Source organism: Aptenodytes forsteri, unplaced genomic scaffold (genome assembly GCF_000699145.1).
Source record: "Aptenodytes forsteri isolate BGI_AS27 unplaced genomic scaffold, ASM69914v1 Scaffold193, whole genome shotgun sequence".
NCBI classification, from domain to species: domain Eukaryota; kingdom Metazoa; phylum Chordata; class Aves; order Sphenisciformes; family Spheniscidae; genus Aptenodytes; species Aptenodytes forsteri.
In genome coordinates, this window is record NW_008795405.1 from 14,507,224 (window position 1) to 14,524,866 (window position 17,643).

Genomic DNA, 17,643 nt, shown 5'->3' on the forward strand with positions numbered 1-17,643 from the left:
CGTATTTCAGTCCTTCTCAGATGGACCGATCACTGAGAATCTGTGTAATCTGAACCTCTCTACATGTTACAAAGACACAAAATGCTGCTTCTTCATAGCCTGATCTAACTGCAATTAAGAGCTTTTTCCCTGACCCTGTCCTCATATACAGAAAAAAGTGGAATCTAGTGAAATTACTACAAAGCTGGTTAAGCATAGGATATGACTAATCCCACATTTCACAGCTGGAGGTTAAACTGAGCCTCATTAAACCCAATGTTCTTGCTTATCCACAACAGAAACAAATGGGGCATGGCAGAGCTTTGTGTGTGTGCGTCTCCCTCACACTCACACTCTTACATAGAAATTCAGCTCCAGACCTTCGAAAACTTTGAGTTGTCGCAAGAAATTTTGTGATTGTCTCAAATTCCTAAGATTCAATAAACACTGTATGTTTCTGTCTATCTGTTATTTGACTTCTGGATTCAGAACTTCTTGAATTATATTTCCTAGGTTTTTGGGGAACTCCATTTATATGGGCCAGGTGACATTCTCGTAAAATCCCTTGATTCCACAGGTGACAACCCCCAGAACACACAGTACACCATCCAGCTTTCATTACAAGTTGCAAAAGCTTATTTCTGTCACTGATCCTGCTTTTTAGATGTGCTCCTACCGATGAATGGGAAGTGAATACCTAGATAGTATTTATTTTGGTAGGTAGCAGCCCAAGACCCTTATGTCCAAAGTCAACAGAGGGAACTCCATTGTCTTAAAGGGCTTGAATGTATTTTGGATGCAAGTCTGAGACATCTTTGAACTGCTCTTATAAAACTGTACATCTCTTATTTGGAGGGGAAAAAACATTTTATTCAATAAATACATATTGTTTACTTAAATCTCAAGTCCACTTATTTGACAGCAAATTGGTCAGATCAGTCTTGTCATTTTAAATCATAAAAGAAGGAGGTGAAATGAAACACACTTGGACATGGATTGGTTTTGCATGCTGTGATTTCTTGAAGCTTCTGCTGCCACAGCTAAGGAAGCTACATTTGGGGGATTCTGTTAACATTTTTTGCATTTACGCATGTAAGCAATGCCACGCAATTAGAGGCCTAAATCAAAGTTTGGAGAGTGGTCTCATGAAAGGTCTCATGAGAGAAGGTCTCATGAAAATCTGGTTCTGCATAAGCTGTACTCCAAAATGCATGGAGTCCTCTAGAAAGTCTCACCATTGACTTGAAAGGAATATTTGGATGAGGCCCCAAATATGCTTGTCCGTTTTGATTAGTTAAAATTAATATGCGGCTAAACATTTAAACAGTGCATAAAAACTGTAATGTAGAAAGCTAGGGCATGTCCCCTTCAGTATTCTGAATTTAAATGGAGACCAAATGCACTGGAAAGCTTTCATGTCTGAGTTGCTCTCTATTACAAAAAAAAACCAATTTCCCTTGTGAGACCTTAAATTAAAGCAATTATACTTATCCTCCTCACACACAAACAATAGCTAAACTTTGGGGAAATAAGACAGGTTTGTAATTTTGTTCCACTTGTGGTGAGCATGTGCAACGCTCCTGGCACAAGCCATGGCCTCACAACAAAACTCGGGAGCCGCAAGGAGAGGCCCAAGGACTTCAAGGAGAGGCCCAAACATTAAGACCCTATAGCAACTCTGAGAGCTGAGAGGCAACTCCACAAGCAGGAACTGTTAATGGCAGGTTTCGCACAAAAGCGACTGATAACAAAACAACAGAGGAAATTGCACGCCGACTCTCCTGGAGCCAGCCAGCATATTGTGGGAAATTTCTTTTCCTCCTCTCTCCTCTGCTCTTCAGGAAGACATCAAGCTCTCCGCTGAACAGCATTTACATCTTTGTTCTTTGCAGTACTCATGATTCTCAGGCTCTCTTCAGTCCTGGGGTCCAGTTTTTTCCCCTTCATTTTCAGAACAATATGCTAGAAACTGCCTGCTGAGTGCATGTTTGTGCCAAGTTCACATTTGCCTACAAAGAACTGAGGCAGCCTGTAGATGCCCTTACCATGGAAGCTCCTAGCTCAAAAACCTCAGCTCTGTTTTAATAGCAGTGTTTACAGGCATTATTTACTATCATTTTACTATCTGTACAGCTGCAGCCTTCTTTTAATTAAGGCTAAGCATGCAGTTTCTTAAAAATAAGACTAAGCACAGTTTTCAAGACCTTCCAGGGGTGCTCTAAAGATCTTCCAAGAACACTCCAAATCCCAATCAGCTAGCAGGCAGATACTGAAATGCTGTGAAGTGCTGGTAATACTGAAGTCTGTTTGGCAATTTTAATTAAATACTCTGATGTTCCTCATAAATCCCAAGGGTTGTCCACTCCCTAGAGAAGAATTTTTTGCATTTCTGCTCCACACCAGGGGACCTGAAATTTTCCCCTAAAGATGCACCAGGACCTCATTGTCAAATGTCCAGTTACTCAGAGTCTCACCTGCCCAATACATCTGCTCTGTTCAAAGCTGGGCTTTTTGAAATAAAGGTGTGCAATGTGCCCTGGGCATCTTTGCGCAGGAAAATGCCTTTGGCATTACTGTTCTGAAGGGAAAAGCCAGACACAGCTCAGCAGAGACTATAAACCAAACGAAGTCCCAACAGCCAGCTGATAGCACACAGGACTTAGTTATGAGGAGAGAGAACAGGGTGATGAGCCCACAAAGCCTATAAACTTCAGTTTTAGTTAAAAGTGCCCAATCCTTGTCATTGTACAGAATGAGTTGAAAATGCAAAATAATGTGAAAGAATGGCCAGAAGTTTGTCACTGTTATTATCTCTAAAATGTATGCGTTAATTATAAAACTAACCAGAACTGACCTTTGGAGCTCCCGAAGCTCATAAACACGGGGTTTCTCTAATCTTGAGGGGAAAGGGTGTAATTACAAATTCATTTTTAGTTTAAAGGGCAGTGTGAGGTGGCTTAAGGGGTCTATTTTCTGCTTGGACACTTTCAGCTCAGAGGAACAGAAAGCAAATATGGTCTCCTGTCTCAGGGGTTTTATCTTAGTAATGGGCACTCTCCATAATGACAGAGAGGAAAAACAGGACTTCTCCCACATGATGTTGCATAGATTAATTGCATGCACACAGCAGAACTTAGTGTACTTCTTCCCTGGAGAATTTGAGACTATAAAAGTGATGCCTGTGAAGCTCTCCAAAGCCAACACCCAACATTCCTCAGAGCTTACGTTCATCTTCGTTACACCTCGACTAAAACTTCCAGAAACCAGCTACGCTTATAAGAAAGGCTGACACCGTCAACCCCAGGACACTGAGGTCTCCACCTGCTCTGTGGGGTCTTTGCCACTGTGGTTACACCACAGGCGCCTTCCAGCACCGGTGAGCAGGCACCGAGAGGCCTTTTCTGGTAGTGGCATTCGCTACAGCCTCTCCCCAACCAATATAAACCAGGGCAACAAAAGCTGTGTGTTTTCAGAATTGCTGCCAGGGATTTTGCCAGCACAGCAATGCCATCCAAGAGCATGACTTTCTAGTTAACACGGCCATGCCAGCAAAACATTACAGTGTAAACCCGAGTCAAAGAAAGGTATGAAACTGGAGTCGTTTTTCCTCAGAGAAAGGAGAATAGGAAGAGCAATGATTACTGATGGGTTAGCAATGTCAGAAGCAGCTCATTTCCCAACTGAAAATACACATCTCCTTCCCTAGAAAGCAAAAGAAGTCAAAACAAAAGAAATCCATGTACGGCTATCATAAATAACATCCACTTCTCCATTTACTTTCCTCCCACTGCAAAGTGTGGCTCGTGAGATGGTACTTCTTGATCTCCCAAGGGGAGGAAAAGCTCTCTCCATTAATCTGTCCAAATGAGTCACCAGAAAAAGTGTGAATCCCAGCACGCCTGCGCTGTAGGTAACACGTACAGCGCAGAGCGGCCGCCTCGACACGTGCTGGAGAGCTCTCGCCTCTCTCACCAAGATTGTCTTCCGAAGTGCTTACAGAGAAAGGAGATGTCGGGAAGCAGGAGAAAAAGTGCAGGCTGGGGACCCCTGCACCAACTTAATTCCATGCCTGAAGGTGGTACAAAGAGACCATCTCTCAGCCTAGCTTCACACCCCAGATGCCGAAGAAGATAAAGCAACAAATCTCACTCAGGATGCACCAGCTAGCAAAGGGGCATTGTGTCACCGGCCACTGTAATATAAATCCTCCCGTAAAGCTTTCGGTATCATTTGCAGCACTGGCCTTCTCGGGTTTCTCTGGATGAAGCACTATTTCAGCTCTATGTTTAGCACTTGGAGAGAAGCCAGGAAGACTTCCATAACCACCACTGATTTGTTAATCCCTTAATGCACAGGCACTGTTTGTTACTTAGGACGTCAGGTTTCATCACTTCTCAGCACACTGGTGATAGAACTTCTTGACACCAGACTGCAAATATTATTGCAATGTCAGTACTCCCAGGGAAAAAGCCAAGCCGAGTTAAAATGTGACTTTGGTGTTGACAAGCCAGTTTGGCATTGTGGAGTTCAAATGGCCAGGATCACCTGGCAACTTTAAAAACAGGAGGAAAGTTTGCCAGGATTCTTTTTGACTAGAGTCTTATACCAAGATCCGCATGGTAACAGCTAAACACTTTCCAATCAGATGAAGCAAGAAAAAATACAGTAAGTGGATTATACTTTTCCAGGAAAGTGCTGGGAGCAACGTGTACATATGCATGTGAGTTTGTGCCTATACAGATCTTCCTCATATTTCTCATTAAAAGAGAAAAAATCCAAATCTAGGTTTGTAGCATCACAGCTTTGGAGGCGATGCAGCTCAGTATTCCCAGGGAGTTCACCCAGACCATGGCAGCTTCAACACTTCTCCTGTTGCCCTAAGGAAAGCTGTCTCAGTGCTACGATAAAAAGTGGTATTTCCCGAGTGCAATCTGAAATAAGTTGGATCCCGGTCTTTTTGGAGGGCACAGGGGCTGCACAGAACGTCAGAGCCAGGCTGTTGTCGGTGGCTGCTGCTGCTGGGGAGGTGGCTGGCGCTCTCCAGAGCACAGAGCTATTTTAAGATCATTTCCCTCCCTCCTGGATTCGAACGTTTGTAGCGACACAGACTGAAAGGTGAGGACACCTGAGGACAGTTGTGCGCGTGGAGGAAAAGGCACAGCCTTCCCACCCAGGACAGCACAAAGGTGAAGGGCTGATGCGGGGGGCTGCTTCAGGCTCACGCATCCTGAGACTAACTGGACTTCATCCTCCCAGTGCAATAAGCCCAGGCAGCTATTCAGCCCCTATTAACTCACCACCCATTAATTACCAACCGCTTTTTTTGACCTCATAAGGCAGATCTGATGGAGTAACATGCTCGGCTGTGACAGGACGAAGCTGGGACAAGGGCACATCGAGCCCGTCCCTGAATCAATGCATATCCCAACTGCCCACGCACAGCCCATCTGCTCATCAATAGCTCCAATTAAATAGTCTCGGGGTTTCGACTGCCACCAGCTCTCTCATGGGTTGGGAAAAAGACAGAGGGAGTTAAAATTAAATTAGCAATTGTTTAATACATGAAGCCAGTCAGTAGCTGTTGAGTTGAGCACCCTTTTGGGGTTTTAACCCTTCGGTGCCCTGTGAGTTTTGTTTCATGTCTAGCAATGCCAATGAGTACACTGGAAATTTGCGGTAATCTTTAAAAAAACCTCACAGTCAGGTCAAAATGTGAAATTTCAGTAAGCACAGAGCCGTCTTTTCAATTTTTTTTTTTTTAAACAGGAATGTTTTAGAAACGTGATCCTGAAGCAGCCTATTTTCAGACTTGGAGAAATGCAAGAACAGCACAACATAAACTGGCAAAAAGGTATTTAAAAAAAATAATAATAATTAGGAGGGTTTTTTTACTTCCAGTCCTTATAATTGGAAAGAATCTGGAACAATATGACTGTGAAACTCAGTGCTTGAAGTAAGAAGCAAAGTATAGAAAAAAACCTTTAAAATGCCAGGGAGGTAGAACAGTCCAACAGTGAAAGGATGCAAAGAACAAGAGAAAAAGGGTAACTCTTCCAATGGTTTAAATAGACAGTGTTTCACTGATTTCAGCAAAGCTGCCCCTGTTTACACCAAGTGCTGTGTTTTACGGGGGATCCAGGGGACATACCAGACAGAATGACTGTTTTCTCCTGCTGCTTGACATTCCTATATACAGATAGGTAAGTACCAGGAGTGATCAAAAGCCCAGTGGCACGTGGAGTAGACTTTGAAGGGCAGATGCAAGTAAAAAGTGCCAGTTTTAAAGAGGTCTGTTTGGTTTTAAGCAAGAACTCAAATAAAAGCTGGGAGCCAGCACTGCACAAAACTATTCCCCAGGCTGTCCTTTGAGTACAGCCTCCTCTTTCAACAAGACAAAAGTCAATGTAAATGGGCAAGCAAGACAAAATCCTACAGCAAGGGCACAGGCAGCGCCAGACCCTCGCAGCATCCCTGAGAGCAGCAGTGGATCAAGGTGTTCTGCAGGGAGGCGTTAATGCATCTCCAAAACACACACGGACACTAACAGAGGGTATACTTTTTTCCCCCTCTCTTTTTTTTCCCTCTCTTTTTTTTTTTAACAAAAGGAGACCCAATTCTATCAGTGGGGGGTTGATATGAAAAGACCATTATGCTCTTCCCCTGGTCCACTGAAATCCCTTGTGCATTCAAGTGGGCAGTCAGACACAACTATACAGAAACAGGAGAACCGAGCCACATGAATATCTATTAGGCAATAAAAAACCTACCTGGGAAAGAAGCTTGTTGTCATCCTCCAGCAGTTTCACTTTTGTTTCAAGTTGCCTGATATAGTTGGAAGACGAATCTTTAGGAAAAGAGAAAAAATATGTTTAAGCTTCTTGTGTTACAGGCAAGTACTGTCAGACAGCGATACGTTTTCCCCCTCCCTGGAAGGTGAATTTAGGAAAGACCTAATGAATAAAACCGCAAGTGTATAGGGTGAGGAGGGGATTCCGACAAAAGCTTTCTTCACTAAAAAGCTGAGATTCAGCAACAGCAATATCTCCTGTGAATCCATATCAGTGCAACCAGGTTGGGGGGTACAGAAGGAAAGTGAAGTTGAAATACTGTGTTTCATAATTTTATAAAAGTAATTTCCTAGCTTTGAAAGCCATTCTCATTCATCTAAAACGCACCAAAATACTCAACAACAGAACAAGATGTTTCCTTTTACGTTTGAATAAACAAGCCCTCCACACACGTGCCTTTTTCTTTCAAAAACACCTGAAAAACTCACAAAAATAAGCCGCTGGCACAGCTCTACAAGGAGGTCACTGCCACAACTGCCAGTGCTGTAAAAGGGGAAGAAGTGTATACAGCAAGGCCACAGAGCTGCAGCATGCACACAGCCTGACGTGCACAGCAAGTGCCTACCCCGGACATCTGTTTTGTCTGGTGGGAGCACGTGACACTAAACAGAAAAAATACCAGGACAATAAAATACAGAATAACCTCACATAAAATGGTAATATTCAACCTGAAGGAATGTAATGGCCAGTTTACCATTGCAGTAAGACAGCATCACCAGATAGGGTGACTTGGTGTAGAAGATAACTTGCCGGACAGCTCTGTGGGTGGCTTACTGCTCTCCAAAACATCTGGTTTTTGTTTTGAAATGTGCTTTGAAGCAACACATTTGCAAACTTCACAGGGAAGAAAATAAAGGAACCTGGGGAAACCTTTTCTCCTTTTTCATTATAGCTTAGCAGTTTGCAATAGTTCCTTCCATCCATCTGGATGTTTGCAAAATTTCTCCTCCACTTGTAATTTTGGTGGCAGAGGCTGTGAGTTGTTACAGCAGGAGGAAAAGAGTTTTGCAGCTTAAGCAGATGAAAAAATCCAAACATTTTCCGCACTGCTAAAAGGGCTCTGCAGAATGGAATTATGTTTTACCTCACTTCATTTATTATGGCATGACTGCAAAAGCCACTGTTCAACCACCGGACCTCCCACCGAGCGTGAATCGGTGAGGAACCGGGCATTAACGCAACCGCACCGATGCCAGGCGGTGCACATTGCCGACTGCCAGCACCTTTTAGGATCAGCCCCATGATGGTTAGCAGGCACCACTGGCTGCATCTCCGCGCACACAAACACACGCCCATGCACACGTGTAAGGTTTAGGCTGGCTCTGCGCTAAACAGCTTATCTTTGCCTTTGCCTGTAGCTGCCGAATGCACTCGGCACAAGCCCAAATGCCGTTTCTTGGCCACTCTGGGGGCAGTTTTGCAGAAGAGCTAGCATGCAAGCTACAGCTAATCACTGAGAGTGCTTTGACCATTCAAGAGAAAAATTGGAATATGCTTGAAAAAGTGTTGCCATAGACAAGTGCCAAACCGCACATAAAGGAACAGCGGGACGGATCGGAGTCAAGTGCCCATCTAAAGCACAAACACTCTCAGAGGAAACATGCTCACTTTTTTGTTTGGATTGTGCTTTGTCCAAACCTGGGAAGTCCAAACAAGTCCTCATGAAAAAGGTTAAGACGACACCGTAGGAAGCTATGTAAGTTCAGTGAACTGTTTAAGCGGTGGGGAGGTTCACAGCAATATCACCTTCAGCTGCAGGGTTCACAAACTCTCTCTGCCCAACAACCACCCCAACGTGGGAGGAGTCTCCAGGTCAGAGGAAAAGAGGGCAAACCAAGTAGGTTATAGGATCAATCCATAGGACCTTCCCCGCAAAGGCCTTGTGCCAACAGCGTCATGAATTTAGTCATGCATATCAAAAGGTAGCGAGTATAATGCTGCAGAAGATCGGTGCTTAAGTCAACAAGATTTCAGCATCAGCTTGAACAACTTCCTGAATTAGTAATGAACCTGTCCTCCAGCAGGGTGAGAGGGGAGTTTGAGATTCTTAAATACAAAGCCAGGAGGACCACGGACCCTTTGGTCTGACCTCCCTCTGTGCCCCAAACCACCACACTTCCTTAACTTACCCCTAAATTCAGTCCAGTAATACCCATTTGGCTAAACAGTTCTCGGAACAGTCTCCAGCTCTGTCTGAGGACAACCAGAGACTCCACCATTTTCACTCCTGTGCTGAATACAACAGCCTCCACAGGTAGATCTGGTCAGATAAGGTGTCCTTCCCCGCCTGCCCTCCAGCTTCACTGGTAGCCTCATGCTGCCAGGGCAGCAGCAGAGCTGAGTGCTTCTACACAATGAATACAGTGATCCTGATACAGCAGGTCCTGATTTTTATCTCAAAGTATCGGGGCATTCAAAGCAGCTTCAAGGAAGGATTCAAAGCGGTGTCAAAGGAGAGGCTCAGTCCACACCTGCCTGGGAATCAGAGATACGCCTCTGGACCAAGCACAGTCCCTGCATACATAAATTGCACAGACAGCAACACTTGCATAAACAAGTGTAAAAATGCCAGATAATGCTAAAGCAGATCTCGATGTAATGCCAGTAACAGACACAGGCTCCACAAGAACCACAGTTACTCACTAAGCCTGTTGCCTGTTAGCAGTCCAAGCCTGTTTCCCAAGCAGCAGGGAGCCTGCTATACACAGTGCCCCCCCTCACCTTTGTACTCTCTTATCACCACTAAGTGTTTATATTGTGGACCACCACACCACGTCATGTGCAAAGAACACCAACCAAAAAAAAAAGCTTATGGGAACTATTTCTGATGCAGACAAGCCCTTTTTCCCAGTCCCGCACCCACAAAGGGCAGAGAAACTGCAGGAGGTCCTCTCCAGCAGCTCTGCGTTCAAGCACAGCGGGAAGTTACCCAAGGTGGAGGCTGACAGCCTGAACCTCATGAGCAACCTCTTCAACATGTGTTTGTGGCAGATTCCAGCACTGCTAACAGCTACAGGAGATTAAGGTTAAGTGGTTGAATGGTGACACAGAAGCTGTTGTGTTCAGGCCCTGGATACTACAAGGACTGGCTGGTTGATGGAAAAACTTGAGCATGGCTGCCAAAGAAAAGGAAATGGGGAGAGAATTATTTCCTCATTGGTTTCATATCCCTTGCAAAAAAAGGGTACTCCTTGGGAAGGCAACCCCTACATCCCCAGGAGCCAATGCACGCCACAGCTACCTCCAGCCTTGAAAGGTAGTTCTGAGATTTGCTAGAATTCTTCAAACACCACCGTTCAAACCATGTCCAAAATCTCATCTCAGCAACATAAAATATATGGAAAAAAGAAGAAAAAAAGCAAATGAGCTGTTTTGTGAGCAGGAGATGCTCCATCTCAGGCAAAGGCTGAGAAACAGTGCTCAGAGCCGTCACCATCCTCACTGTGCCCTCAAAGATGAACCGTCTCCATCTTCTGGACCTGCCTGTGTTGAGGTAGGTGCCAGCTGAGCCATCTGCATCTTGATCTCAGTTTAAAAAATCCCATAACTCTCACGACAGCAGGCAGTAACACTGCCGGGCTGAGCAGCAAAACCCCAGGCTGGGTCTCTCCCACGTTAGATCAAGAAACACATTCCCAACATTTTTCTGCCTCTGACCTTCCCCTTATCAGTGAGTTTCCCTCCTCCCCTGCCTCCCCCAGAGCCATGGGGCGAGGACAGCCTCGCTGACCCACCCAAGAGAGGTGGTAGAGCTGGATCACTGACAGCTTGGACCCCCTCATCCCCTTCATTAGAAATTAAACGAACGGTCCCCATCGCCTTGTCAAAGCCTGCTGCCAGCTGTGAGGAATGTTCCACCTCCATCAGCCCAAATGCCTTCTCCTCAGTGGAACGAGCGGCTCCCAGACCTGGGTGCTGGGGTGCACCCCCGGTACACCTGCCTGGGCCACCACCTCGTGGCACCAACTTCGAGTCCACCCACACCTGCTGGTGCCTCACCAGTGACCCGACACTTCGTCCTACCCTGGCTGGACAACCACGCCGCTTGGCTCTGTAGAATTGTGGCACAGTGAAGGGGAGGTACAGTACCAGGGAAGCAGACAAGGATGGTGGTCAAGGCCACATGGTCAAGGATAAGGTTTTTGGGAGAATGCTCTGGCACTTGCTGCCGCTTGGGATGCCAGTGGGGCCAACGTCCTCCTCCAGTTACTCCTCGCAGCCACAAGCACCAGGTGCATGAGCAATGGGTGCCTTAGTGGACCAGATGACACCAGAAGGAAGGAATTTCCCATCAAAACATCTCACCTCCCACCCAACACCCTCCCTGTCGCAGCCATCACACTTGGTGCAGAAGAGGAGGTCGGGGAGAGAGACGGTGTCATGCCCTGCCAGGCTGCTACCCGCAACAGCAAACCAGATGAAAACCATAATCACCATCAGCCATCGCTTACTTGTACAATGTAAATGCTTCAAGCTAAATTTTCACAGAGCCGTAAAACCTGAAGCCCCGTTTCTTTACAAAGCCTTTGAAAAACTAATTGGATGTAGCTCCGCACATTATCTCCACGAGAGGTAGAAGAGTCACATTCCAGCCCAGGAAGGAGCGTTACTGTTATTATCCACCCTCCTCAAGATTTACTGTCTTAAAAAATATACTCCATCTGGAACGGGGTGTAATTCAACTTGGATGTAATCTAGCTGAGTAACTTTCCTCCACATAGATAAACCACTTAATACTCATTACAGCTAAATTGAGGCAAGACAAATCACTCTACCTTGTTTTAACTCAATGGCCTCTGAGAGAGCAGGGAACAGCTGGCTCCTGAAGCTTTTTAAAAACATAAATTAGAAACTATTTTAACAATCAAAACAATCTCTCAGCCTGCAGAGCACAGAACAGTGTCATTTTAAAAGACACTTGGAGACACTGGAGCCTTTCCAATCCTCATCTGAGATTTCAGAGGAATCTGTCAGAGGGTTAAATACAATGAATTATACATCTATTTTGACAGTAGCAAAAGAAATGTTTTTATTTCCTTGTATGCCATTTCTCCAAACCATGAGTACACAGAGCAGAAGTCTGCATGGTAGCTACATGGTTGGGATCGAGACGCTTTTATTTAAGACCTTTTCATAATGAGACCTTAGCACTTAAATGAATATAAGAAAAAAATGCAATCCCTTTACTTAGGGCAGTTCACAGCAGATGCAAGAAAAGGTTAATGCAGGTGTCTGTGAGATGAGGAAGCTGTGGAGAGCCCTCTGATGGGACTCACTCACAGCGGGATGGTGCCTACACCCGGCCTGGGCAATACGGAACAACCCAGCACGAGCAGACTTGAGCCAACAGAGGTGCCTTAGTTCTCTTCCACGGCATCACACTGGGGTTTGATTTGTCTTTTCAATGTCTGCTACAAAGAGGGGGTTACGCAGTGTCCAGCTGGGGTGCTGGCCGGCAGATCAGGACCATGGTGCCCCACTCCAGCACTGTCCCTGCGTGCACCACGGAGGTGCCCCACACCCCCAGCAGCGAGGCTGGGCACCCACTGCCTCCCGCTGCGTTTTCTCCCCAGGAGCTACTTTTACTAAGTATGAGTTAAGACAGTAAAGCACAGTTATATTTTGTCAATGTCCTGCAAACAAGGCTCTTCCTCCCCTCGTAAAAAACAGCAACCCTAAAGGGATTCTCCCAAATCCAAACCCAAGGAGGAAAGACGCAGGAAGGAGTGATGCTCTGCCAGGTTTGCACCTTGCGGCCAGCTGCCGCCTTCTCCTTTGCGTGATGGGATGCTGACATTTTCGCTTCCTCCCCTTCCACCAAAGATCATCTCATAAAAAGACCTTCACCTGTGCTCAATAAAACATTTTGCTGTTTGTCGGCAGTTTCGTTATCACACCTCTGCTCTTCAGCACCATATTTCAGATTCGTATTGCTCTGCTGGTTTTGCTTCTTGACACAGACAAGCAGGCTGAAAAATGGGCCAGCAGTTACATCTTGTAAAGAAGCTGATTTATTAAGGCAAAGGGCTCTTTCAGAGCAGCTAGGAAGCAGATGAAACTCCTATCTCTTTATATATTGTCATTAAAGGAAATTACTGAGAGAGGTGGACAAACCCACCACCCTTGCTTTCTCCTAGGCAGCCCCCATCTTTCTGTTCTTACCAGCAAACCCTATTCCCAATGTCCTGTTTTGGACTGGTGCACAAGGCAAGTTTTCACGTCAGGCTTAACTCAGCGGATGGCTCAAATGTGAGCAGGGACACCACAAAGCCACCGCTTTACTTTAGTTTTGCAGGTGCTGCCCTCTGCTACGGCACCACCAGGGCTTTTGGGGCATGCTCCTTAGTTCACCTTGGCACACTCAGCTCTGCAGTGACTCTCACATGGACTCAGGGAGAAGCCACTTCTTCCAGCACCTGGAGGATGCTGCCAGTGTCCGAGGGACTTGGCCCCTGTCCCCACATTAGCCCTTGTCCCCACTGAACAAAGGCAGCACTCCAGCCTGAGTAGAAGTGGCACCCAGGCTCCAACCCAGCTAGTCCCCTCTGAAAATATCACTAAACGCAGATGGGAAAGCATGCGAGTGGATGGGAGGGCAGGTCTGCAGACTAAAGGCAGGTAAAAGCCAAATGAAGTATTCCAGCAGTGAGATGAAGAAGCTCACCGACATAGACCTCCTTCTCTTCTCTCAGGTCCAAAATACCACGCTCTGCTAACCCCAATCCCCATGCCTCTCCAGTAGGAGCCTGGGTGCAATTTGGGGTCTCCCTTGGGACGTGGTAAGAGAATACGCAACAACAAGGTCTATGGCAGCAGAAGCTTCCAGCCTTTTGCAGCTTTGCAAGATATTCTGCAAGCAAACCATACCAGCAAACCATACCAGCATGCTCTACCTCTCACCCCACCACCTCATTCAGGGAGGGAGCATCTTCCTCCACACTCTGCCAGGCAGCGTTAAAGAGGTAGCAGGAGAGCACTTAACAAAAACAGAACTAAGGCCAAATCTTGATTATTTCCACAGCTGAAGTGCTACAGCACACTTTTACTGAACGGACACTGCCTTAGACTATGCTAAATAAATAAAAGGCCCATGTGGAGCATTCAAAGCCACCCATGATAACGTCTGTCTGAATAAGACTGGTAAGATCAGGCCTCATTTTTAAGGTGCAGGTGATGGCTCTGTTATGGAATAACTATTCAAATACTAGTCAAACCAACAGAGAAGTGCATTGTCAGTCCAATCACAAATAACAAAGAAATCTGGTCTCAAGACTAATACACATTTATTTTAACTCTCACAAGCCGGTGGCTACGCACGTGTGCAGTTGTGTTGCTGCAAAGCGCTGCTCTGGCAGGATAGGACATATGCCACTGCAGCTATTTAATCAACATTTCATAGCAAGCCTGTAACTACGAGCTCTGAAGTTTTTCAAGACTGCACGTTCCCGACTCAGTTCCAGTTCATTAGGCCTGTCTGGGAGCTTAGCAGCCTCAAGTCGGTCTGTAACAGTCTGATAAGGCCTCTCCTGACTTCGGCTTTTACAGCTCACTACTGCAACTTCCAGCCATGACATCATCTCCGTGCACAGCAAAACATCTGCCCGCGACGACTGTCAACAGGAGCTCAAGAGCTTCTGATATCTTATCGGGATTTCATTAGGAGGCAGCTGATAGGGAAGGAGGAGCGTGTGCCTGTGTACTGCAGCGCAGCCAGGAGAGAGCTGCCTCGTTGCATCAGAAAGTGGCCACCAGTTTCTCCTTCCTTGCTTGGGTGACCTTTACATTACAATCTTTGCAGGGGCCATCCTTTTATCACGGCATAGCACAGCGGGAACCACTGGAGATCGCTTGCATCCGAGGATGTCTAACCCACTCAACCCATAAAACCTGCTTAATGGGAAGGTGATAAAACACCTCCCAGTCCTGTACTCTGACACCACGCCTCCCCTCTCCTGAGGGGGACAACCCATAGCTGCTCTTCTGCTGCTGGGAGTGGGCAAGGACAGACAGTGCTGCTGCAGCTCTCCAGGGCTTTCCACAGCTCTCCTTGTAAGCCTGCTTGCAGAGGATGGCACCTTCACCGGATTGCTCAGATGCACTCCCCACCCAATGTGCTGCCTGCATGACAGACCGGCTCAGCCCTGATTATTAGTCACTACTGTTTGTCCAGGTTTCCTGGGGAAATCTTTCCTTCTATCCTCCAGAGATTTTGAAAGTAAACAACTGAGGAAAAGATTGTGTTTCTTTTACAAGTCGTGTTTTAATGCCTGACTGTGGGCATCGCTCTGAGAACAACCAGTGTGGGGGTTTTTTGAGCTTCAGTCTCAGCCCGAGCTTTCAAGCAAGAGTGGACTGACTGTAATTAGATGCAATAAGTAAACACAGTGACAGAAATATTAATGTCCAAGACACGCACAGCCAGACAGTCTTGACTGGTGTACAACGTGTAACAGAGGAAAGCTGATTTATATCTGCTGCAGCGCTCTTGCCCTGTGCACACGGAAGCCTGCACTGTCTGAGGGAGCAGGTGCTCTCTGGATCAATTCCAGGTCCTGCAATATCTGCAACACCCATCACAGCTCAGTGACACCGGGCACATTTCAGGTTTTCCTTGGCCTCTTTAAGAAGCCATTTGCTGACCAACCACATAGACGTACTCAGTGAAGAACGGCCTGAACGCAGAAAGGACAATTCCAGAGAAAGTAGGACAACATTCAAATTGCAGGTGGATCAGAGTGATCCTCTCTTCCAGACAGTGTGGTACCAGCACTTCTCTATTAGTGCTTACTGATTGATATGAAGGGAGACAACAAAAGATGCAGAAGCCAGAGGAAGGACAGGAGAAGATCAAACTGACTACTGGATGTGATGCTGCACTCATGAAAACTTGCAAGAGAGGAAAAGATGAGTGACACCAACAGACTGGAGGCTCTTTGTTTGACTGCCTCATGCCTTAGTCAACGTAGCTCCATCCAAAAAGCTTTTGCTTCCCAAGCTTCTTTGCTTCAGAGCTGCACTGCAGCAGTGTAGGATCTTCCGCTGTCGCCAATCCCAGCAGAGTAAAGCCACAGCCCGTTGACCAGTGCCAAAGCAATGAATTAGGAGATCATTATAATCTTCCTTATCCTGTACCTCTCTACTGTTGCCACAGATGGGCAAGGGCTGATCTACCACAGTATGGCCTAAGCAGGACCTTCCATGAGAGTCTAATTTTAGATACAAAGAGGTAAATCCTCTGCTTTTGATAGACCCATGGATTGCTTCTTGTTGGTGCGATGGACTCGTTAACGCACAGGAAGGCATGGCCGGACCCTCCCCTTGAAGTTCGGACCCTACGAGCCAGTTGTGCCAGACTCTTCCTCAGGGGAAGACAGAGGTGAACAGAAAGTTGTGTTACCAGCGCTCGTTCGGGGAGCGGAGCTGCAAGTCACTCACCACTAATGGGATTCTGCAGCTTTAATGATTACGAAAAGGTTAAAATAACCTGCCAGGCACCCTCAGCTGTTTAAGCCTCTTTTCCTTCCTCGTGCTGCTTTAATCTTGGTAGCACGGTCACGTGACCCGGTCAAAAAAAGCCCCGAAGCCGATTAGTGGCTTTCCACTGGCTACAAATGACTCAAAACATTTGGGATGGTGGTGATGCTTTGGAAAGAGGAGCCTGCTTTGCTCTGTGCCCTCCTTTTGGGGGCACCTCGACAAACACTGCAGCCTCCAGAAGTCATCAAGAGGGTACGGTCCCAGGGGAAAATCCCTGAAACCAAGGGGACGGGCCGCGCTCATTTCCACCTGTATCAATCCAGTTACATAATTCCTCCCTCCCACCTCCAAACCCAACCTTTCCCACCTGACTTTGACTACCGCTGCGGTAGCCGCTGTCCCTGTCTCTACAACAGCAACCAAAGGCTAAGCCCATTGCCAGCGTGCTATGCTCAAAGCCTCTGCTGAGGTCAACCTAAACTTTTGTGGCAGCATCCTTCGATTCCTCATACACAAGTCCTGTGAAAAAGTATCTTGGGGGCTATTGCAGTTCATAAACTGGGCACGAATCAGTGTCATGCTGGGACAAAAGGAGTGTGTGGGATCATACTGTGATGCAGAGCCCTGTATGTAAACAGGGGAATAATCCTCCTTCATCGGTGCTATTAAAGATCTTGAATAGGGATCTGTGTCCAGTTTTAGGCATCACGCTTCAAGACTCATGCAGACTAGTTGGAAGGAATTCAGGAGAGAAATAAGGAGGATCAGAGTCTGAAAGCATAATCTAGCAGGAGAGCTTGAAGGAACCCAGATTGTTTAGCCTGGCGAAGAAAAGACCAAACATAGATGTAGTAACAGATTCAAATATGTAAATGATTGTCAAAAAAAGATGAAGTGAATAAATTGTTCTCCATGTCCACCCAGGAAAAGCAAGCTCTCTAATAACAGGGATATTTAAGGGCTAGAAGAAATTGCCTTGGGAGGTGGTGGAATTGCCATGATGACGGCTTTCACAAGCAGATTAGAATCATAGAATCACAGAATGGTTTGGGTTGGAAGGGACCTTGAAGATCATCTAGTTCCAACCCCCCTGCCATGCACAGGGACACCTTCCACTAGACCAGATTGCTCAAAGCCCCATCCAACCTGGCCTTGAACACTTCCAGGGATGAGGCACCCACAACTTCTCTGGGCAACCTGTTGCAGTGCCTCATCACCCTCATAGTGAAGAATTTCTTCCTTATAGCTAATCTAAATTTACCCTCTTTCAGTTTAAAGCCATTACCCCTTGTCCTATCACTACATGCCCTTGTAAAAAGTCCCTCTCCAGCTTTCTTGT

General features: G+C 46.3%; 1 protein-coding gene across 1 annotated transcript in view; it reads right to left on the reverse strand.

Moving 5' to 3' along the window:
• The window catches only part of CCDC85C (coiled-coil domain containing 85C), a gene marked incomplete at its 5' end in the record, with an annotated part of 115,215 nt that overhangs the window by 36,038 nt on the left and 61,534 nt on the right, over positions 1-17,643 (reverse strand). Inside the window, one exon of the mRNA XM_019472452.1 lies at positions 6,747-6,823. Coding sequence (XP_019327997.1) covers positions 6,747-6,823 — 77 coding nt within the window. The remainder of the gene's footprint in view (positions 1-6,746; positions 6,824-17,643) is intronic.